Source organism: Lottia gigantea (assembly GCF_000327385.1).
Source record: "Lottia gigantea unplaced genomic scaffold LOTGIsca_79, whole genome shotgun sequence".
Classification (NCBI taxonomy): Eukaryota; Metazoa; Mollusca; class Gastropoda; family Lottiidae; genus Lottia; species Lottia gigantea.
In genome coordinates this window covers 369,860-394,020 of record NW_008710630.1, presented here as the reverse complement: position 1 = coordinate 394,020, position 24,161 = coordinate 369,860, and the positions used below count along the sequence as shown (strand labels likewise).

Below are 24,161 nucleotides of genomic sequence, written 5' to 3'. Positions count from 1 at the left end.
CCACACTTTCAAAATTTGTATCAATTTACATAGTGGAAGTAAAATTTCGTGACCCCCTCAACTAATTTTTTCTAGAAACTCCACTGTATATGCAATAATACATTGTCAGACCAACCAATAAAGTACAACAATGTTCCCATTACAATTTGTGCTGTCTAATTACTTTTCCTGAATGAACATCCTACGCCAGGTTCGTAAACAATCAAATAAGAAAGTGAAGAGGCATTCTTGGACGACATTGTCATAATCACTGTTTTAGAGAAGAAGAGAATTGGGTTACCCTTTTTCACTACGACTTCGCCCTCCTTACAATTACTATGTGAGAAACATCGTCCATCGTAGCCGTCGTAACTCTGCCAATAACTTCCATCTTTACAATCACAGCGGTTATCGGTGGTACTAGTACAAGTATTTTTGAAGACTGTTCCTAATGGACAATGTTCTTCCCGGCGACAGACTTCACAATATGATGCCGTATTTTCTTTTGTAGAAAAGGTTCCACGTGGACAATCTTGACATTTTGGCTGATTGTTTCCACCCTTGCAGTTTGCTATGCAATGAGTACCTGGTTGACACAGGTATCCCCCTTTTACCTGTAAAAAAAATAACGACAAATTTTGGTTGACTGTTTTGTTTATCTAAATTGCCAGGTATGAAAAAATGTGATGTTTTGAATTGACAAAATATTCTTGAAAGAGTCCATTATAATTAATATTGATCAAGGAGAAGGGAAGAATTGGAAGGTCTTGGTGGAGAAAATTGCCCTAATGCTATATTTTCTGTAGTCGAAAAGGTACCAGGTGGGCAAGCATGACATTGTTTCCAGCCAATGAGTACCTGGTGGACATTTATCACATACCAAACCACCCGCCTTTAACGACAAATTTATCATCCTTGTGTATGTCTCTCGCAAGTTCCATCATAATCCTGAATGGGGTCAGTTACGAAATTAAGGTGAGAAGGCATACTTACATAACCTATCCAAAAAAATAGAGTCAAAATTCCGATAACTTCAATTCTAAACATGACTTTAGCCTACTAAAAGAATAAATATTACAATTAAATTTAAATTTTGGCTTAGATATCTCATTTTTTAAAGGGATTGTAGAGAGGTTTTTTAAACTTTTTATGTGTATGGGGACACTGATAACATCAATTTAGAACATTCCAATTTTCAATCAGATGTCTGTGGTATAAATAAGGACATTTGCCATAGTGACGTCATAAACTGCATTTATTAAATATAATTACGGGACACAGAACTACTGATGTCTAAAAATTGGAATGGTGCAAATTGATTCTATCAGTGTTCCTTATACAAATGATTTTTTTTTAGAAAACCTGTTGACAATCCCCTTTTTAAAGCAATTACGCAGTAGATTGTTACTGTTAGTTAAAAATAGACCAGCAAACATACATGCATATATTCTTCCTTGTTTCGGTTTTTAACTCGAGTCATAGTGACTATTATTACTCCGCCATCTTGGTTTTAGGGATTTTTTGGTGGGTTTTAAGGGTTTTTTTTTTATGTTTTACCATTCCAACGAAAAATCATGCAATTATCATAATAATTCACCATCGAATTAATATACACTTTGGTTTCAGGTGTTATTCTCGATGGGGACTTAAAAATATCCAAGAATGCCAGGAACCACAAATGTCAGACAAGAATTCAATGTTTTACAAAAGGTCCCTGAAACACAAACCAAAACTAGAAACCCCCTAAAAACATGAGGATTTAACAATATACAACACCGAATAAAATGCCGACGGGAAAAACTTCCGTGAGGCCGGCCCTGAAATTTCCTACATAAGAAAAATTTAATTTGACGTAGTAACAAATAATGAATGATGTTTCCTATATAACACTTTATAACTTTAATTAATTGTTTAATTAATCATGGTGCTCTTCTTACCTTGAAGTCTATCTGATGTCTGACTATGAGCCCTCGAAATGAGAATACTATAATAGGGTTTTTCAAGTTATATGCTCCTAATGCAATACCCAAAAATAGAAGTTATTAGGCCTCTACCGACGACGCAAGCGTATTGATAACATCGTACCGATCGATTATCATCGAGTCAGAAACTACAACACTTTCGCCTGTAATCTTTATGAGATATGCAATCCGTAATTCGAGCAAATGTTTGTTATAAAAGACTTCCAGAGCATTAAATAGAACGGACTCTTTCGTTCCTTTTCAACTTTCAATTACAGACAGTTTGAGGGGGCTGAGGTTTTTATATTGAGTTATCTCCCGTAGGCTATATTAAAAAGCGGTGTAGACTGGCAAGTGCATTGCTAATAAACTTCATGTTAAAATTACGGGTAACTTTAGAATAAAGGAATCAAAGACCAGTCTTATAAGATCATGACTGACAAGTCGAGTAACATATCGGAAAAACACAAAACGAAACAGGGGCCTATTTCTCGAAAACTAAGATAAAATCCAGATTTGAAGAAATAAAGTAGGCTAATCTGATTGGAAGATAAATTTGATATCAATTTTAGTGATTGACCAATCAGATGACTGAAATTGTTTGAAAAGTGACACCAAATTTTTTCAGATTATGTTCGCACTTTTCTCTGTTATGTGTTCTGATTCAACACAGATTCCGCAATTTCGTTAGAAGTTTGACACAAAACGTCGAGGGATCAATGGCTTTCGACATCTAACACATCATAGTCGTGGTATATTTGTCCTGGGGGTTAAGAAAATGTTTGGGGTGGCATTATAGATGTTGTTTACAGTTAAATATTCTGGGCGAAATTCCCCTTCTTCGATTACAATGTTGATTTATTGTGTTGAAGATGTCTTTGTTCTTGGCTAAGACTAAATAAACGCCATTTTAAAAGGAAAAACAATCCACGAATCTCGTCAGAAGTCAACGAAACAATGTCATCAATTGACGGATCCTACTAGAACTGTAAGGTACGTACAAGTTTTTCCTCTAAATGTTTATAGCACAATCTGAAACGAAGTTTAATTATTTCAAACTGAGTTCCATGCATTTCATAGTTTAAGACATTTCGGGTAAAATCTAACGCGAAATCCTTGAAATGTTGAAAATACAGTAGATTCAAATGAATATTTTCTTTATATGGGTTTTTGTATGTCGAAATCCGTGTGCGAAGCAGAGCAATATAATTTAGGTTTTATCTATTGAGGACGAACCTGATATCCGATTTTATTGTGCCAAAGTCTACAGGTAATAGAACACACTGGCTTGATGATTAGAATGAAAGGGATTAAAATTAAAACCCGACACCGTCATATTTTGAACGGTGTCTTCCCGTTTGGACTAATTCCCGTTTGAGTTGATTCCCATTTGAGCTACTTTTTTCCCCGTAAGGTCTACTGTGATATATAACTTGTCCCATTTGGGCTACTTAGTAATTAGACCTTCCAAGGCCACCGTAGTACAATGTGTTACAAATGGAAAAAATATGTATATCTATGATCAGAGAGTTTCCTCAATTCACACTGCATAGTGATGATGGTTTTTATTAGTTACAGAAACGTAGGGCGTAAAACTCTGTTATTGCATTTCTAATTTATTGAATTTAAGGGATTGTAAAGAGGTTTTCTAAAAATTTATTTATCAAACATCAAATCCTACGTCTGATTAAAAATTGGAATGGTGCAAATTGATGCTATCAGTGTCCCTGACCTATATGACAAATTTAAGATAACTTCTTTACAATCCCTTTAAGCAGAGTATTTATATCGAATTTAAAGATCAAGATACAAGTAGCGTTATAAAAGATCTATCAAAATAAACGATTTGAGCTCATCCTGAAGGAATTTTCCTGTCAATACGCCGAGTTTGCGACTCAATTTTCCAATTTGTTCAGTTAAATTGTTGGTGATGTGTTATTTGGCCTGGCTAAATACTTGTATTTGGAAAACAAATTGACGAACCTTCGAGGAACGTGAGCGTTCGATACCTTAACAACATGTGAAGAAAATTGAACTCGGCTATAGAGTGCAGGATGAAACGCCTTCTGGAACTATAGGGTACAAATAAGGGCAGGCTGACTTTGGTCGGGGTGGAGGGCGCAACTGTCGGGTTCAGATTCCAAATGCAGACCCAAGCCTCCCATGAAAGGTACAAGGGAGTTTTCCCCCAAGACAGATTTGAAAAAAGAAATTAATTTGGTGTATTCTGGTGCATATTTTCCACAGACGGAAACGTCAGAACTACCCTAGTGCCACGCTCACATATCGCATAAAGGCATCAATTTGCACCATTCCAATTTTCTGCTTGACGTCTGTGGTTCTTGCAATTCTAAAACTTAATGAAAATATTCATACGACAGTTTCTCTTTAAAACCAACTTCAAAAATTCTCTCACTGATTTTTGAATAGATTGAGCAAGATGTCCGCGATACGGTACAGCATATTGGTGCTCCTGGTTGTTTGGTCAGTATCAGCATACCCGGCTTACACTAAAAATGACCGGCAGTTAAAAATGGACATGCGGGCAGAAATGAACAACATCAACCGAATAACAACCATTACTCCCCTGGTTGAGAAGAAGGTCAACAAAAATAACGCTGTCAGTAAGTAAAATTGTTACCAAGCTGGGGGTGTTCTCAATCGGTATTACCGGGCGAATTACCTCAGGGACTGGCGTCCCTACCCAGGAGAGGGGCCCCAACCCATGTAAGACCACGGTCCCAAACTTTTCTAGTTGAGACACTGAACTACTCGTCTGTCAAAGTAGGGACACAATGGTTAAATTCTCTTCAAGTTTCTCGGAGGTGTTGGCCATATAAAAGACTAGTCGTTCGGATTGGACAATAAACCGAGGCACCGTGGGCGATTAAAGATCGAAAGAGGGTAGGCTTATGCTGCAGTCCTGGCAAAATCCCCCTTATTGAATATTGAATGGCGTTAAACACGTCTTAAAGCCCAAACAGTTGTAGTAAATTGATTTTTCCAGATTGTTCCACAACACACAGAACGCACAAAACGGATCGCAACAAGTTCCAAGTCTACTACAACAAGGCATGGTTCGACCAGGTTTGTCAGACTGGACTAATGTGGAACCAAACCGCCTGCAGGTGCGAGTACTCTAAAGGTGATGCCGCACCTTTAAGATGTCCTGACTACAGAGACCATGGTAAAAACAGCAGTAAATATGAACAGCTCGTCAACCGGAAGTGGGTAGTGCGAGACTGCAATTTAGCTGTTTCCGGTCTGATCTGGAATCAGACGATGTGCCGATGTGTCTGGGGTCCCGATTCAGAAGAAAATCCAGTAGTTTATAGTGGTAAGTATCTTTTACTACGCCCGTGGGCTAGTCGTGCAGGTCAGAGGAGCTGATGGGGTACAAAGCTGTTAGCTCACCATGGCTATTTTGTTGCACTTAAGTGCTCACTAAAAGCCAATGGGCATTAGTACAAAACTCTGAACTGATTCTGATTTTTTGCAGTAAAATCTCCATGTGATACGATGTTCAATGCCACGTTTGAGACTGGACTGGTAGACCACGCCAAATCATCATTCATCGAGCTAAACCCAGGAGCGATCCTCTCCCTTAGACAGATACAAGGCAAAACCAGTACCAGAGCAGCCTACTTCCAAGACGCTTACTTGACGGTGTGGTACTTCGCTGGGAATGAAATGAGCGACTCTCTGAACATTGAGTTTAGCTTTAAGGCTGACGAGAAGCCATCCACGAAAGACAACTACCAAATCATCATGTCCAATGGGTGTAACGTCACCGAGTTGGGGTACACCACACCTTCCATTGCTATCGGTTTCAGAGCTGCCGACCAATCCTTCCTGTTGGCGTTTGAGACAACCAATGTCCGCAAGGCTATCGTCTGCACCAGAGACTTGGTAAGTTGGATTCGTCATGAGACATGTGAAATGAAGTAGCATTAGGGATGGAAAGAGGGTGAGAGACAAACAAAATAAGGGCATGCACTATTTTCACAATCTTTTCTTTGTTACTTTGTTTCTCTCTTTGTTTGTTTCTTTATGTTTTCATTCGGTGAAATATTTCTCCCCGAAGGATCTATGTATTTACCATTTCAACTTGCCTATTTTCAGCTGCCTTACCAGTGGCATAAAGTGTCACTGATCTACGAAGACGGAACTCTCCTGCTCCGAGTTGATGGTCAACCTTGTATTATATCCGAGGAATTTAGAGGTAAGATATAGCTGCAATCTGGTTGATAAACAGATATAGGTGTTCTGATTCGTGATCTAATATGGGACTCGACTTGCCATGGCGAGTTCAGTAACGGACGGAACCGCCCCTATCTGCTTTCGAATCAACTGGATTTTGCTGCATGTTCTTCTCATTTTGATCACAATGGCAAGCTTCTAGTTTATGACTATGGATAGCTTCGATTTTCCGTTTTTAGCAGAGTGTACAATGAAACGATTTAAAAAGTTTAAGATTTAATGCGTGGAACATGCACCATCAAAAACGCGAACTTTATGAGCCATCCGCCATAATAATAATAATTGTGTTAATGTGTTATATGTGTTATATGTTATGCGCTTATTGTGAAATTTATCATTTCAGGTCCAGTTCAGAAGACGTCCTGTCCTATGACTATCGGTGCTGATCCGTTAGAGAAAGAATCTCGCTATGTTGGTTATTTAGACGACGTAAGTTGATCATTATTTATCCTCTATTATACAAAAGAAAGAAAGAAATATATTTTACAAGGATAACAACACAAGTTCACGGCCAAACCTCTTGGCATTGACCTTTCCGGATAATCCGTACCATTTACCCATTTACAGCTGAGTCGACTGGAAGTATCAGTGGACATTACTTATTCAAAGTCATCAGACTTGCATACGCTGACCGATATTATAATCCACGACCACCATTTTTTTAAGTAACCATCGATAGTAACATCATAAAAAGCATTGTTTAAGTGGAATTACATGAACCACAGACTTCTGATTGAAAACTGGAACGGTGCAAATTGATACTTTCAATGTCCCCTATACACGTCCATTTTTTGTTTAGAAACCTGTTAGCAATCATTTTAAATGCGATTTCATTCTAGATGACTGTGTCTCGATATTGTAAACAGTTCGACGAAGCGGACGTCCACATTCCAAAGAAGAAGGTGCCTAAAGTTCCTGAACGCTCGGATCCTATCGAGAACAAGATCGACGTCTTCTCAGCTCTAGCCTAAAACATCTCCTAGATTTTAGGAAAGGGTTGACTACGTTCGGATACGCCATGTTGTAAATATTTTGGTCTCTACAATGACAAGAGTGTGCCATTCTTATTTATTTATTCATTCATTTTGAACTTTTTTCATTTTATTCATTTATTAATGTGATATAAGCGACTAACGGAGTTTGAAAGTTTACAGATATTTTGTTTGATGGGGTTGGAGTCAAAAATTTGTATATGGGTGGGGAAAGCCATTGAAATGTGTTCAAGAAAGAAAATGTAGCTTTGAATATCTTTGTGAGTTTTTTTTATCAAGGGAGCAGGTCCATGCCCGTTATCAAATGCCCGTGTTAGTTAGCTTATTCATATCAAATATACAATCTGAAAACGGACAAAGCATCACGATGTACCACTTGCTTCTTTGTTCTTATGTTAGTTGAAATCATTGGGGTGTTTGGGGGAAATAAGCTTACGAATGCAGGATCGGGATATCGATATGACAATTCAATCCAGTGCAACACCTGCGTAGACAATGTTGAAAAGAAAATTTTTTTTTTAAATATTTTATGTATGGATTGATGAAAAATACTGCTTAAACATGACACTATACACAACATATGGGATGTAAAAAACGATGGCTCCGGATTGATGAAGAACCGGAAGTTGAGACGATTTATCTCCCCTCGTATCCTCAATACTGACAACCTCTGGTGATGTAGAACTGAAAGGGAAACATACACGTTTTTTAAACAGCTTTGGTAACTTGTCACAGGGGAGAAGATTAGGCGTGGGAAAAGTTGGTGGGGGTGTCATAAATATGCTTTACATGCATCATTGTGCAAATTCAGAACAAAACAGAGACATAGAGGGGGGGAGGGGGGGGGGGGGTTCTAGGTGGATTTAAAATACATTATCTAATCAGAAACAAAAGTCGACGTTTACAAAATGAGGCATCTGGCATTTGACTCATTTGCCCCATTAGGCTAACGCTACGATATTGAATGCCATCAAATCAAAACCATATTGCAGCTATGAGGCGCTTAACTGTGTTTAATACCCACCTCATCCAACATTCCACAGTAAGAACTACCTGGGAAGTTCATAGGACAGTCGGTTGTTTTGAGTTCACCTGAAATCATAACGTAGCATAGAGGAGTGGAGCTCTTCAATTGGGAGGTACTTTTATTATCAAATATGGCGGGAAAAGACTGCCGCTGGGAGAAATGTTGTTTTTGTTTGTTTACATTTTAACATCACAACATAAGATAGAACTCTTCAAATTAGAGGTGGCTTGAGAAGAGATTATGACGGGAAACAGTCTGCCATTGGAATGTGTTGTCTGTTCACCAACGAAGAAGAACGATCGCAGAAAGAGACTTTGTTTGGTAGGCCTACATGTCATGTTGAAGTTTTCTGTGGTCAATGCTGATGGCGACGATGTTTATGATGAGGAAACGGCTTTGAATTAGGTAAGTAGATCAGAAATGTTTATATGTAGGGCCTATTAGAATTTTGTTAAAAATTAACTTGATGTAGGCTACCATCGCACCATATTGGCATTGCTCTATGCATACAAGCATTAGATTAGACTATTTTGCATTGAAATTATTGAAAATAATAAGTTTAAAAAAAAAAAATTCTATAGGCCTATGCTATATGCCTAAGATAAACAACATGTTTCAGGTTCTGTTTTAATATTTCTAAGCCTAAGGGACATAACTCTTACCAATAAATTTATCCGAGCCAATACACGGCACATCGTTAATTTTAACATCTAAGAAATTATCTTGGTAGACAATCACTACATTGTACCAACCATTGTTTGTCTGAAACATAGAACTTACAATTTTAAAACATTTATGGGGGCGGTATGAGGGCAGCAGGGGTTGGGATCTCACCCAATGGCGTTTGCTTAGGAAACAAAGAGTCTAGCCAGGCTTTTCCCCATACCATAAGTATAAGGCGTTGTAGATAATAAAGCCAACATCAGGCCAACTGATTTTTGGATTCCTAAGACAGCTAAAAACAACTGTACATACCCTACTGACCGGACAGCTTTCTATGATTGGTCCATTAGAATTCAACGTATCCATAGCAACCGTGAAAATATTATCCCAAGCTGTATAAGTGAACTCAAAAGGTGGATTTTTACCGCCATCGCAGACTTTGTCAATTTTGAATTCTTGCTGGTCATCGCAGGGTTTGAACCGGAAGGCAACCTTGAATCTAGTGCCGAAAGAATTTCCTTTGAAATAAGGAACCGCGATATTGGATTCTCCGTAAAACTGAGCAGCGTTGCCGATTGCTCCGGGATCCGAAATGATGTGAGAGGAATCCTTGACGTTCTTCTTCAACCAGAGATCCCGGCCTTCGTCTTTAATGGCATCGTCAAAGGTCATGTTTAACATGAGGAGACAAGTTGCTGGAACGAACACTGAAATGGAAAGATTGGGGTTCGACAATGAAACAAAATAATCCTATTAGATTAGCTCTCTCCTGAAGAGGTTCGAAATCGAACAAGAGTGGCAAAATTTCCCTCATTGCACGCTATATGGCGTTGTCCGTCTTCATTAACCCAATTAGGTGCAGAAAAGTAGGACGTAAAACTTGATTGATATAGTGTTTTTCCCCAAATAACAAATTCATATACCACAATAATTGTATTAGAGAACCCCCTTCAGTGAGTAATACATATATAGTGATATCGGATGTTAAACAATGATGAACGTATCCTCGTTTTACACTTAAAGTCCATTTGGAGTTTGTAAATGGAAAATATCTCTGAACATCGTGATGAAAGACGTATACGAGCCTGTATCGGAACAGACATGTAAGACCATATATCATTGTGCATTATTATACATTTGTGATCAAGGGATGGACTATATAAACTCCTAAACCTTTCATAAATCAAAATGTCCTTACCATTGCTGTGATCGATAATTTCCGGAAAACTGGGATTCGGGCCCCATTCACATCGGCAATTGTCCTGATCCCAAATCAATCCGGTATAAAATGGCCAGTTACAGTCCTCTTGTATCCAACCGTCCTCGCCAAGGCGTTCGTATGTTGACGGACCGTTCGCTCCACGGCGATGGAACGGGCAGTCGTCGACCTGACGGTTGTTTTCGACTTGGAAGTTAGTTTGTCGTGGTTCAGGTCTTGGTTGATGTACCTCCATGCAGCCACAGAGTTTTTGATCGTAGATCTGATACTGCGGACATTGTCTGTCCAACCATTGACTTCGCCAGCCGTTCCTCACAAAAATCTGGAAACCGTTTTCTTGTGTTGGATGAGGTCTTCTTAAGCCGCGACTACACTCTGAAAAATAATCTTTATGATTTACCCTTCTGTGATTTTAATCCCCCGGTTCCCAACCTGGGTGTTTTCGCCCCTTGAGGTGTGGGACTAGGGTGTAAGAGGTGTGTCCATCTGTTGTAGGAGAAAAATGTATTTTGAATTGAGAGAGCACCTCACATCATCACATGCTGGAAATGCGGATGAAAGAAATTTTTTGGGGCGTGAAAGGTCCAGGTGTGTTAAGGCTGAAAAGGATGGGAACCACTGTTTTAATCAATAAAAGTACTGTGGCGGTTGTCGATAGATAAAGCAAGTCATGGGTACCCTATAAAAACATGGGGATTATCAGATCGATATCTTTCGCAGAATTGAAATGATAAAGACGTGGGAGGGCGGGAATAGGTCGAGGCTTTACAACATCACCCTACCCACTCCTCTACCCCTGGCTTTCACTCCAAAAAGAATATTATATCTGGATGAAACTTACCATTTAGGACGTCATTTCCCTGTATATTTTGAGCTGTAACTGCTGTTAAAACTAGCACAGTACATACTGAACAGATCTGAAACGTGACATTCTATTATAAGACATATTACTACAACTACCAGCTTACAAAGCTATAGATGGGTTCATTGAAATGCAGGTGCTCAATTTCGAAACTTTTAAAGACACAAACCAGCCCTAGTCCCAACCCTAGAGGGCAAGGAGAGGGAGGGCGGGCGATAGATTGCCTCCCTGAAAATTTCTGACAACCGACCAATTCCATCACTGCAACTAAACACCATACACACTTGCCCCTCAGGATATATTACTTACCCCTCCGAACAATCAAGTCTGGCTACGGGCTTGAATTGTCCAAAACAGCAAATGACTTTTAGCTAAGACTCCATTATCTCATATTAACTGTAATTGACAGCAGTCCAAAGTAATCTAGACCGGTGCAAATGTTGTCTTTATAGTCCAATTAAGTATATTAGCACTCACCAACCAATTAATCTCGAACGAAAAATCAAACCGTCTCACCTGTTGTATTGGGTACATCCTTGCTGTTTGCAGACCAGTTAACTTTTGTCTTGACTCTGATCTGAGGACGACTAATTTAAACATCCGCAAACGACTTTAATCCTCGCCATCGACACTCAATTTAACCCCCGGCGTGAAGATATTCCATAACTCCGTAGCAACAAACAAACAGCCTCTATTAACTTACCGCCAAATTTAGAAAACAAACATGGCCGCCATTTGGAATTTTCGCGTCAGCTTCAAAAGTACGACAATCCGCACGTCTTTGATGTAAAACAAACACAAATTGAAACTGTTAAAATTTTAGCACAAAAAATCTCTCCTGGCTCAGACTTGAATAGTTTTTTGGAAAAATAAGTTTGACATAAAGATTTGACATGCATTTGAAGTTCGCGATTTCACATTCCCGAGGCTTAAATATTGCAAATACTTTGAATAAATTTGAGTAAGGGATAACTGTTACTTTTTGATAAATTTTATAAAAGTTATCACACGCTCGGTTGTCTTTTGGTTATAAGTATGAGAATTTATTCTTTCGTTGATAAAAACCCCCAAAATATCTGTATATTCTATGCAATGCAATACAGTTCTTTGGACCGTAAAACATGAGAAATTCATGTCCCCGTTGACGATGGAAATATTCAAGTACAAATACCATTTTTTTACATATTATGATAACGTTTGTTTTATTTTCGCGGTATGAAAACTTTCCAAATTGTAAGTGCAACTTTTCACAAGGAAATTGATGGAATCTCGCCAACGTTATCTAAATGAGAACGGTATCAAAGGCTCTTTGTTGTAGCTCTTTTTGTATACCTCAAAGAGAACGAAGATACTCAAATTTTCAGAACAGATGGGGTATAATGAGTATTTTATCCTCTGTTATATTTTATATGACCCCTTGGATGCTTAGAAGGATGGTCACTGGCTCAGTAACCCACAGGTCGATCGGGGTTATGTCAATGGTGGTGGTCGAAGGAGCTGGCATGTAAAAAGTCGTTTGGATGTTGGAATGAACGATAGAACGGTAGATCGTTCGACAGTTAAAAAAATGATCCCGTGTCGCTGTCATGGTAAAAATTTCCAGTCTGCATGATGTTACCCATTTTCGTGAGCCCAAACAGAAGTAGAAACGTAAAACGTAAAGTCTTTACCTCTCCCTCCAAATCCCTCCCCCCTCCCCATCTCCTTCGCCGATGAAACTTTACCCCCACATTCCCAGTAAAAAAAAAAACTCGAATATAATCAACAGTTTATTGTGACTAGATATATATCTTGATATGACGTCATAATCTCAACATCTCAAAGATCATATTTACAAATTTCATGAAACAAAGAGTATTTACAAATATTGCTTATTGGGACGTTTATCGCTATTTGGTATTGACAATTATATTATCGTGATGTTTATATCTAAAGAATAGTTTGTAACCAAATCATGATAATTTGTGAGGAAACCATAATTCGGAACCAAATCATGTTAATTCGGTACCAAATCATGTTAAATAATTCGTAAACAAATCATGATAATTTGTAACAAATTCATGATAATTTGTAACAAATTCATGATAATTTGTAACAAAATCACGTTAATTTGTAACTAAATCATGTTAAATAATTCGTAACAAATTCATGATAATTTGTAACCAAATCATGTTAAATAATTCGTAACCAAATCATGATAATTTATAACAAAATCATGATAACACCATACACTTTAATTATTGTCTTGAAGCATCCTATATCGGGAATGGCTTCTCCTGTGGAAACTGGCATCACTTTATAGGATCGTACATTGGTATTTATTAGGATTACTTTCAAGTTTATTCAAGTCTTTGGAAACAAAACGCGGATCACAATTAAATGTTTTTGGGAAAGTATAATTGTTTTATTACAAAGTCTTATGGATGAATTGTTTCTTTCTAATTTAACCACAGTGATCTACAACCGTCAACCGTGAACAATCGTCTTGCTGTATCGCCATGTTCAAGCTTGGTGATGCTTTATAGCGATCAACATCCATCCATTGATTCACATGATGACAGCCATCATAAACGGATTTGTTCCCCAGAAGTGATCCTTCGTAGTGATCCACCGCAATGATCCATCGCAATGATCCAACGCAATGATCCCCAGCAGTAATTCAAGTCATTATCCACTGCAGTGATCCATGGATGTGATCCAATAATGTGATCCAGATCACAGCCTAGTAGAATCGTCATTTATATTAATATCACGCCCATCTCCTATAAACTCCACCTCCGTATTAACACTTTCTTTGCCAGTAAGCATATTGGTGTCCATATTAACGCTCTTGTGGCCCCTCTTGGCTTTCATATACGGACTCTCATCACTGTCATTATTCAGTCTATTTCCGTGCCAGCCATTTGCTTGAATGATATTACTTTTAGAATGTCCGTTAGAGCTAAAGTGACCATTGGATCTGTCCATTTTCGACGAAGCCTCTGATGAGTACACAGATTTGACTGGACCTCGACGTCGTTTAAAGGTTCCCGTCTTGATCAGCTGAATCCAGGCAAGACGAGCTTCCGGATTGAATAAACATCGGAACACAAATATCATGAATCCTTGTAGAGAGTTGAGGATGCAAAATAAGTAATTGAACACAAGCTTTGCTTCGCGAATAGCCAGTGGCCCGAACACCCAGGTGATGCCCAGCAAGATCATGACGGTGAACGCTCCACGCACTTGTGCTGGTGTGACGGTCATTGTGCCCCTCTCTTGCTGTTGGAACCGTGGTTTAAGGATTACCCTTGCCACCATGATGAAGACTATGGTATTGGTAATAAGGATGAGACACGCTGGACCAACCAGAGAGATGTAGTAAGCTACTGGGCTGGACTGGGATAGGAAACAGCTGAAATAAGATCGTTGTATTAAATATACGATTGAATTAAAAGAATATCATACATGGACATCAATGACTTATACAGCACAAAAAAGGATACAGACAGTAGTTCGTAATGCCTGGCAATCCATATGCACAAATATATGATGTAGTACTCTACTTTATTAATGATGTAAAACTCCGTTGTTTAAGTTTTTCCCTACCGGAAGTGATAGGTACTACAGATACTTACAAGTCAGTATTAGGTTTATAGTGATCTAAATCCACGGCCAGTACCATCGATACTATCAGTATTGGTATACCTAAAAGTAAGAAATGATTGGAATCAAACAAGACCAGGTTTTCGTCAGGTATTCAAGAGAAAAGTCGATTCGCTCTAAGGGGCTCAGAAGCACCGGGGCAACAGAGAGGAAGAACTTCGCTACGTGCCCTTCCAACGACTCTCCTGAAAATTGTTACTGTTCTTCTTCAAAATATTCCTGGAGTCAAATTTCTTTCCAAATTTTGTTCAGAACTGGTTGCCAAGAGACTTCAAGAGCGTAGAAGAGCAGGAGAAGGGGGTCGGTCGTTTGAGGAACTCATAGAAGACATGAAGTTCAGCTCTTCCACTTACCCCATCCAGCAATGCATCTTTTCAGCATATAAAATCTAGCATATTTCTTGAAGACGGTGACCAGAGCTTGATACATTTCTACAGCTTCTACCAGCATCCACATTAAAGTCGCCAGTAAGAAGAGATGGAGAAACACAGCCACCGTGATGCAGATGTCGTTCCCGTACAGCGAGGAGCTCTGAGATCCCAGTAAAAACGTTACGTTCATCAGTAACATTGCTATACATAGGTTCAAGAGGATTTTTCCAGATTTTTCACCATGTAAACATCTGAAATACCAGAATTGGGTGGGTCAGTTAAAGTGATTTTCATGATGCTACCATTTAGCTATGGGTGCTATTGAAAAGAATTGGACAAACCAGAGTGATCGTTATCAGGATATAACCGTCTCAATATTTTCTTTAGCAACTGATATAGAGCACGGGTATCCATATCATTTAGGTGAATAGAAAATCTGACTTTTGGTTAGTCTACAATTAAATGGATATGAATCGAAGGAAGCGAGATAATATAATTATACTTACTTGAATAAGGAGTAAGTAATAATAGTTAGAATTAGCCCCACCATGGATATTGCACAGCCAATGTACGTGATATAGGTTAGGATTTCTTCATGGATTACCGGTAGAACATGTTCTGGACTCGGGTCCTGAAAGACACATTCAAAACACGAGTTTAAAGAAAAGAAAACCCCTAAATTATACTTTTATCGAGGACAGCCAATAATATCTGACCTTTGCGATGTATCGTCATCAATCGCTTAGTTTATAGGAATTACAAGAACCATGATAGTCTGACTGAAAATGTGAATGGTGCAAATTGATGTTATCGGTGTCCCCCATACACATAAAAAATTGAGAAAAACCCTTTACAAACCCTTTAAAAAGCCTTACCAGTAATATAGCGAAGCTGGTTAGATGGTCGGATTGACATTCTGTAACATCATTACTGATAACAGTTTTCATACCTTCACTAGACCATTGACTCTCTGAAATCATAATCATTTTCTTTTAATCTATACTGGATTATGTGTTAGTTAACAGTGAAAGATGGGGGAGGGCATGTCTTTGACTGGAAGGATCTTGGAAGCACATAATCAACAGAAAACTGAATATCGTCACAAAAAGAAGGCAATCAGGGAAGGAAATTCGTGGCTTCAATAGGAAAAGAGAGGTTATCCGAAGCTGAAACCGACCCCAGCCCTTATTTAAACCCCTTACCAACCCCAAGGCTACATCAATGAATACTTACTATCAACGTCCCAGTAAACGCAGGTATGGTTGGAATTTGGCTGCAATGGAGAAACATACATCAAAGTCATGGATATGTGTTTGGTGTTTCAGAGAGGATTATCGTGTTCACCTTGGTACCATGGCTTTGCTATTTTAGCAGAATTTGCCTGGTTTTCCCTTTCCGACGTCATTTGTTCCTATATTGAGCTTTACAGTTACACGGCCGTAGCGTAATGGAGTCAAATGCCTTGGTTTTGAAACAACAAACTTTCGAAGGGTTTTGTATTTTAGATCCACCCAGATCCCACTTTGCCCTTTTTTTAAACATGGCCTTTCTTTATCTCGCAGAATTCCTTGTGAAACCCTGTAAAGGTTTGATTCAAACAAAAACTGAGAAATTACCTCGATACTGGTCATTGTGAATGAAATAGGAGACTTTAAATTCTGGAGTTTCCTCCCCTTAACAATGGCAGTCACCACTTTCTGGTTGTCGACATTCTGAGATTGAAATTCAGTCGGGTTGGCCGGGTTGAAGAATGTAGACTTCTGAAAACCCATGAACTGGACTCGGACATTCCTCTGCTCATCATCTTGGAATATTTCTGGTGGCAGCGAGATGGAGATTCCAGCCTGGAAATGACAAAAAAGGGAATAACCAATCGTATGCATTATGTTGCTTCTCAAAGAGAATCAGGCAAGGAAAATCTAATACGATTCGGTGAGAAACTAATTTTCTTGGGGGGAAGGGGGTAAATGGTCCCACTCTCCTGTATTCCCACGCTCGCCGCCACTGTAAGTATGACCAAATCAGTAGTAAGTTATGTTGAACATTTGGTTATGTATAAACAAAGCCCACTCGGAATGGTTAAAATATGTTTTTGTATATAGTAAAGGTTGATTAACTTAGACCATGTAAATCTTTTTATCAAAGTAAATACTAAATACTTTCATCTCTTCATTCTTGACAGATTTACCTTCCGTTTTTAATCTTTGTTCCTTTCCACTGATTCAACTGGTTTCAGATTTTGGGTTTTTGGCTCGTCGGTATTAATCGTGTAATTGCCTGTTATCCGTAGTGCTTATCAGAATGGTAGGGGGGGGGGGGGGATTTATGACGTGCGCTTCGTTTCATATTAAAAATCTGTTTAAAGTTAAATATGTTTGTGTTTTAAGTAGTGAAGGATTGATGCTATACTGTTAGATAGAATACACCTCTACTTCAATAAACCACTTATACCTGTCTCGTATACTTTATACCTAATACTCGCTCTTAGTCTTAAAGTCATATATACTTCTAATTATTTATAACTAGTACTAGGTCTCAATGTTAAAGGGATATATCAGCTATTACGCAGTCTAATATTTTGATAATTTGAAGGGATATAGCCGTCTAAATATTTTTTTTTACTAGTTGATAAAGCTCATTTATTGATCCTCATCACCTTTCAAAATCCAAGATCGGCACACACGGCCGCCAGCCCGTTACTCGCGTCAATGCTATGCTATTACCATTCACTCATTGCACACTGCTGCCGCCCGTCTTCATTAGCTCAATCATGTGCGGAAAAATAGGACGTAAAACTCTCATTTTTTTTAATTAAGAAGGTGTCAAACACCTGCCTTCTCCGAGATTTATATTCAAATAATTCCCTACTTTGATCATATTTTATTCGCGCTCTTTGAAATAAAATTGTGTTTAAATCTTTAACATCCGGCGTTGATAGGTTCATTTGCTGTTTTTGTTGCGAAAGCCAGCGTTTGAAATACCGACAGCTTGCAACTTCACAAAACGAATAAGTACAAAGAATCAAAGGGATATATCCTTGTAATGTTTCGTTCAAATAATCAAACAAATTGAGGATGCTGCTCTGAGTGGTTAGTCAAGAAACAATAGTTTTAACTTGCATTGAAGACGAACCTTACGCAGGAATCTAATTTTGATAGGTATGCTAGCTAGGAAAAAAACATCCTGCAACTGCACAATATGAAAATCTGAGAAATTTAATACTTCGGGCCCCACTCATCTGGTTAAGCCACTGAAAGCAAGTACGGAATGTGATGTCACGAGACCATGGAGGTTCCATTCCCCAAATTCTTCTGAAGTCATATGAACTCTTTTTTACTTCAACATCTTGGCTTTTAGTCTTCAAGGCTTCAACTACTTTGTAACAATTCAATCCGAATTGGAATGTTGCCCGTTTAGCAACCTTTGGTAAATGTTTCGTTTCGTGTTGCATATATATTTTTCAGTAATGCGTTCCATATTTTTAGGTTAACTGATTTTTCCCGCCAATTTTTCATGGCAATGGCATATTTTTTCCCCCCTGATGACGTTCCATGCAGCTGATATTTTCAAGATGATGAATTGTATAGTATCAGTTACAAACGACTATTTGAAGGTAGACTAATAATTTTGTTTGCAATTTTTGTTCATGTATTTCAGGGGCGAAATAGGGAGGTAGTTCTTGGCCAATGATTTTGCTGTGATATTTCGCAAATAACTGCTATTTGTGGACTCAACCTTCTCGAATTTCCCGGTCATGGTTCCACTAATTTATTATGAGCTCCATTCCCAATTCTTTAGCATCACCATGTTCGTCCCCCTCTCTCTCTCTCGTAAGAAAATGAAAATGGCGGACACACTACCATCTCCGAATGCTAAATTTGGCTCCGCCTCTTGTTGAAAATCTAAAAGGCGGACGTATTACTACATGACAGTAATACACTCACTGCTCTAGTGGAATCTCAAGTGTTTATATAACAAAAGATAATGTAAGATTCTCTTGAAGGAGATTATTCTATGAATTTTTAATGGTTTCAAGAACAAATCGATTAAAATATGTTAGGTATTTATGTTACGGAAGTGACGTCTTTAAAAACACAAAAAGCGTTTGCCGCTAGAATCGATATCAAGCTTTGAATCTAAGCTTATTTATGATTATGTTTGGACAAAAGAATTGAAAAAAATGCAATACCTGAGACTGGTTAGATGATTGCGGTTCATAACTTATACTTTTGTTTCCTACAATACTAGGGACGACATCTATCGATTTGATGTCAATATTAGCCGTTGATACAGTAATGACGTCATCAGTGGATTTAACATCCGCACTGTAATCTTCTAAAATAGTCAGAAGCCTGAAAAAGTTGAAAATAAACGAATTATGTGACGTCACTTCATCCCATAACGTCTGATTATATGACGTCAATTTATCCCATAACGTCTGATTGTATGACGTCGATTTATCCCATAACTTTTGATTGTATGACGTCATTTTATCCCATAACGTCTGATTGTATGACGTCGATTTATCCCATAATTTCTGATTGTATGACGTTATACGAAAAACGTCTATCTCTTCTGAAAGTATTTAATTGGACCACTACCATAGCGTCAGAACGATGCGTCGACGTTGTACATGGCGCCTTTATTATATGAAGATCAATCAACATTATTCAATTACGGAGAAACTGAAACGATAAAATCATCACAGCATTTCTTATTTGGAACTTAATTAACTTAATTAAAGTAGAATATATTTATTGGCTTAGCTCCAGTCATATTGAGATATATCATACTGTTATTAACTGTACAATTATATGCCATTCAGCGCTGAATAAATCGTTCAATAAAAACCATGTAAAATCGTATAGCTAACCAACTCGACTATACGGTACATGCGTTCTATTCACTAATTCAATTAGGCTTTCTTAAAATGATTGACTTGCACTTTTACGCCTTATTTATTCGTGCAACGTTTCGTCCTACTTGAGCAGTCATCACTTCCGCCCGTTAATGCAGTTCATTTTATTGTAGATGAGCTAGACGTCAGATTGTCGCTCTACGTCAAAGAGTGGAATCGGGTGCATAAGAAGAATGTGCATGCCTCACTTCTAATCAAAATACGGTTATTGTATTCCGTAAAATCTCTGCGAGTAGAATTCGATCCACGATCTGATGACATTGTCAAGGAAGGTATGTTCACAAATGCGACCAACCAGACGCCCTGTCCTACAAAAGTTTTAATATTTCTGCAGGAGAAGAAAAGTTTTGGGTGGTATGCAATTTCAAATTTAATTCACGTCCAGGAAATACTTTTGTTTATATAATTAAGGCTATATCTTACAAACCTGTCAGAAACGTTTAAATAACACATTTAAAACAACAACGAATTTTTTTTCAGGGAAATAATTAATTAACGAAAGCTATAATGAATCAACTTAAGAAAATTGCCTTTAGAAAATGTAAAACGTGATTAAAACCAATTTTTTGTTAGCAAATTTGTTATTTAGCAGGTTTCTCGTAAAATAGAACAAACTAATAAATAATACAAGCAATCAATTAAAAGATAAACTGTATTTAAAGATATCACGTAAGGTTCCGTTAGCGTGTTAAACCAAATACCAAGCTCAGTGGCACTTCTAGGAATCATCGGGAGAGGGGGCTGAGCAGGAACCACAAAATTTTCCAGGGGGGCACTGGCCATTCTTTCCCTGTGGAATAATGGCATAATGGAATATACATGAAATTGTTAATTTTCTGCTTTATCACATAAGGCTCGCGATAAGTGACTTCATCAAACGCTTAAATTTAGTGGTTGCAGGAACCACAGACGTCTGATTGAAAATTGGATTGGTGTAAATTGATGCTATCAGTGTCCCCGATACAAATAAAAAGTTTAGAAAACCTCTTACAAGCCCTTTTAACTCACCGAATTCCTCCCATCATTTTCGAGAATATAAAGGCTCTAAGTAGCGTGTTTTAAACCCATTATAAATCAATTAAACCAAGATATTTTCTTATAATCTATTTATTGTTCCCCTGGGAATCCGGAAATTGCTTTATGTCTGAGATTGCTGACCAGAAAATATCCCGCAGCTAAAACTCCAGTATTTATGGAAGAGAAAACACTGATAACGGACTGCCCAGAAGGAGTTTGTTTCTCCTTCATTTAAACAGCAGAAGAGTATAAGGGTCGACAATACCAAAATAAAATACCACACAATACTGTAGGTACTAGCTGTGTCCCAAGACATTGAACTCCTCCTATATACTCAAGAAACTCGCCTTCCAGCCAATGGCGGAATCAGGTTTACGTCTCGGGGCGAAATATCTGAGGTTGCCCGAATCTCTAACCTAATTATGAGATTGTTGCCCGAAAAACATGCCTTTGGGGCTGCGAAGGTAGGCGGGGGTGGGGGGGGGACTTAGGGCTCCCCCCACCCCCTGTTGGCTCCGCCACTGCTTCCAGCAGGAAAGGAAACGCGTGTCTTAAAATATCATTATAATATATACACAATACTGATATTATTTTGATAATACATAATGAATGTAGAAATGTGTATTTTATAGACGAAAGTCAATAAATTTTTCATAAACAACCTCAAGATACGATTATATCAACAAAATCCGGATATGACGTCATGAAGTAGGACATGTATAGAAAGAATAATATTTGTCCAGGCGATTTTCTTTGATCAGATTTGAAAAGAATGGAATGTTAATTCCCCATTGCGTCTGGTAAAACTCGTCTCCAATTTTGCCAATTTGATATACTAATTAATTGCCATATAATTTTATGATAGATCGCAACATAATGTATATCCCAATGGACAGTTTCAAAACGCAATCGTGAAAGGAATGGTCTCTTGATCTTTCCTTTACAAATTATGATCAAACGCTTCATATGATGTCACGTGTCAGTAAAGACTGTGGTCATAGTAAAAGAGTTGAGGACTCTGATAGGCTGAATGCCCTTGTGTCAGTCGAATCTAACCGCTGCATTTACAGGCTCAATGACACAAGACAATTGCAGTTTGGTTTTAAGGTGTTAGAGGGATTTCGTAATAGCATCGTGAAAATGGGTGCCGTATCGTATAAGGTAAAATTCTGGTAATAGTAAGTGAGACAATCAATGTTTAAAGAGAGAAGAGGGGAGGGCTAAGTGGGAAGGTCAATGGTACTGGTAGCATGACAACTGACCTGTCACTAGTATGACTCTTCTCACTGCTCTCAATCATAACTGATCTGTTGACGTCTACCAGGTTACTGACCACTGTTACCATACTCTCAGCTATCTGGTACAGAGAAAATAGATTCAGTAAATACTGGGAAAAAAGCATTTTTGATAGATATTCCACAGGTGTGTAGCATGCCCCAGTTTACCAGAAAGTGTGTGTGTGTGGCGGGGGGGGGGGGGGGGGGGGGGTCATAAATCTAATGAAATAAATGATATCGTTGGACATACAACAGAACATAGGTCAAACTTGTCCAGCTCGTGGAGTGAAATATTTTTAGGGTGGGCCTGGCACACTTCCGTCCCCTCTTCTGAGATACGGGATTGGTAATGCAAATACTCAGCCCAGACCCTCTAAATAAACCAAACCATCAGCAGTGGAGTGGCACCATTATTCTTACCTCTTTGTTTTCGATAGAGAATCTGAAGATATTCTCCAGAGCTCCGGTAACCTTGGTAACATCTTCAGGCCCGAGTTTAGAGGGATTGGAAGTTAAGGATTTTAAGGCATCCAGTTCTTGATTCACAGCCCCGAGGTCCATCTGAAATTCGAAATAATATCCAGTATAGTAATGTGTTGTTTATGCTTAACAATATTAAGCTGATCAGTTGCCTAATACAACAGAAAGATTGGGCTATATACGAGTTATAAGGAAAAGTGTGGGTTATCTTTTTGACACCCCTTAACTTCTTATTGACCTCTTCCGCACATGCATCCTTGTATCAATATGTATTATATGTATTGGATTGGAAGAGCTCATTTGTAAAATTAGGGATGTTTTTTGCCGGTCATTGTATATCAAGTCTTGGTTATATGCATTGTGAATTAAATCGTAGACTGATAATTACAGGTAAATATTAAGATACGTAGATAATTCAAAATGAAATGCAGTTTATGTTTCTGCACCTGTTTGGGCTAATGAGAACGATCACCTTATAATAAAATAGAAATAAATTAAAATATGCACAGAAAATTCCAGTGTTTTACCTTTGAGCACATAACTGTGTTAGGTTTATCCCAAACAGCTTTGCCCATTTGTTTAAAACATTCTCTTGTCGCTAGACCGTCACCATCCGCTATGGGACCGAATGGACATAGCACTTCTGCTGTTTCGTGGATGTCTGTTTGAGGCCAATGATATTCGCCACTTTCATCAACGGTAGTTTCAGCTGGGCATCCTGAAAGTTGAAAGATTCTCAATTATGTTCAGTATCACAAGTTCGTTGTTTATTTCCTCAAAACGAAACTGGATCTTTATAATATTTAAATGTTTTTGACAATCGTTCTTGAAACTTAGATTTGAATTATTACATTGAGGATTAGAACTCATCGAAATAAAACAAAAGTGAAAACAAAATTCAATATACAAAATATGAGCGTGGTGTTTTTCAAGGCTGACTTTCTTACATAGTGATTTAAATACCTCAACTGTTTAGATTGCATTTGATAGTAAGTAGAAATATAAAGGTATTATTCTACAATCGTTATATAAAAAGGGTATTACTCAGTGTTCGCTTTTATAACCACTATTGTTTATTGTCCATACCAATAACCAGAACAAATGAAATCGATGCCTTTCTTACATTATAGCAATTTAATTATAAAAACTCTTCATTTCACGATCGAATAGTTTGTAAAAGGGGTATTTCTCAGGGTTCGCATTTATAACCATTGTTCTTTAACTTACATACAAATGACTAGAACAAACAAGGAAGTTACCTTTCTGACACTGTGGATTCGTAGCTCCATTCAAACATTGACATTTATAGCGGGCACCAGTTACTACACACAACTGATTGGTGTTACATGGGTTTGGTTCACACGGTGTCACCTCAATCTCACAAAATTCACCTGAAACGATAAAGACAAATATTTGATGAAAAACAACAGTTTGATTTGAAAAGTTATCAGTGATTCACTGTAATAAACGTACACATTGCTTTAAACTAT

At 38.1% G+C, this 24,161-nt stretch overlaps 4 protein-coding genes across 4 annotated transcripts in view; 1 reads left to right on the top strand and 3 right to left on the bottom strand.

The window, feature by feature from the left end:
• Positions 1-2,001, bottom strand: part of LOTGIDRAFT_236298 (hypothetical protein) — a 2,930-nt gene extending 929 nt beyond the window's left edge. Inside the window, exons 1-3 of the mRNA XM_009066693.1 lie at positions 1,917-2,001; positions 973-1,038; positions 281-593 (exon numbers count right to left, since the gene is read on the bottom strand). Of these exons, the coding sequence (XP_009064941.1) occupies positions 281-593; positions 973-1,026 (367 nt within the window). The 5' untranslated portion in view covers positions 1,027-1,038; positions 1,917-2,001. The remainder of the gene's footprint in view (positions 1-280; positions 594-972; positions 1,039-1,916) is intronic.
• A 921-nt stretch (positions 2,002-2,922) lies between these two features.
• On the top strand, positions 2,923-7,171 carry LOTGIDRAFT_236297 (hypothetical protein; the record flags this gene model as incomplete). The annotated part of the gene is made up of 7 exons (XM_009066692.1): positions 2,923-2,933; positions 4,371-4,564; positions 4,948-5,277; positions 5,440-5,849; positions 6,063-6,162; positions 6,544-6,629; positions 7,040-7,171. The coding sequence occupies exons 2-7, from the start codon at positions 4,381-4,383 to the stop codon at positions 7,169-7,171; spliced, it is 1,242 nt and encodes a 413-aa protein (XP_009064940.1). The 5' UTR covers positions 2,923-2,933; positions 4,371-4,380.
• A 675-nt stretch (positions 7,172-7,846) lies between these two features.
• On the bottom strand, positions 7,847-11,497 carry LOTGIDRAFT_168772 (hypothetical protein; the record flags this gene model as incomplete). Its single annotated transcript, XM_009066691.1, has 7 exons — positions 7,847-7,876; positions 8,217-8,284; positions 8,882-8,981; positions 9,195-9,589; positions 10,081-10,476; positions 10,943-11,018; positions 11,480-11,497. The coding sequence occupies 7 exons, from the start codon at positions 11,495-11,497 to the stop codon at positions 7,847-7,849; spliced, it is 1,083 nt and encodes a 360-aa protein (XP_009064939.1).
• Positions 11,498-14,011: 2,514 nt separating this feature from the next.
• LOTGIDRAFT_74363 (hypothetical protein) lies at positions 14,012-15,941 on the bottom strand (the record flags this gene model as incomplete). Its single annotated transcript, XM_009066658.1, has 5 exons — positions 14,012-14,357; positions 14,581-14,650; positions 14,962-15,230; positions 15,486-15,610; positions 15,855-15,941. Coding segments are annotated over 5 exons (897 nt in total), but the record flags the coding sequence as incomplete, so codon positions are not given.
• Positions 15,942-24,161: the final 8,220 nt, after the last annotated feature.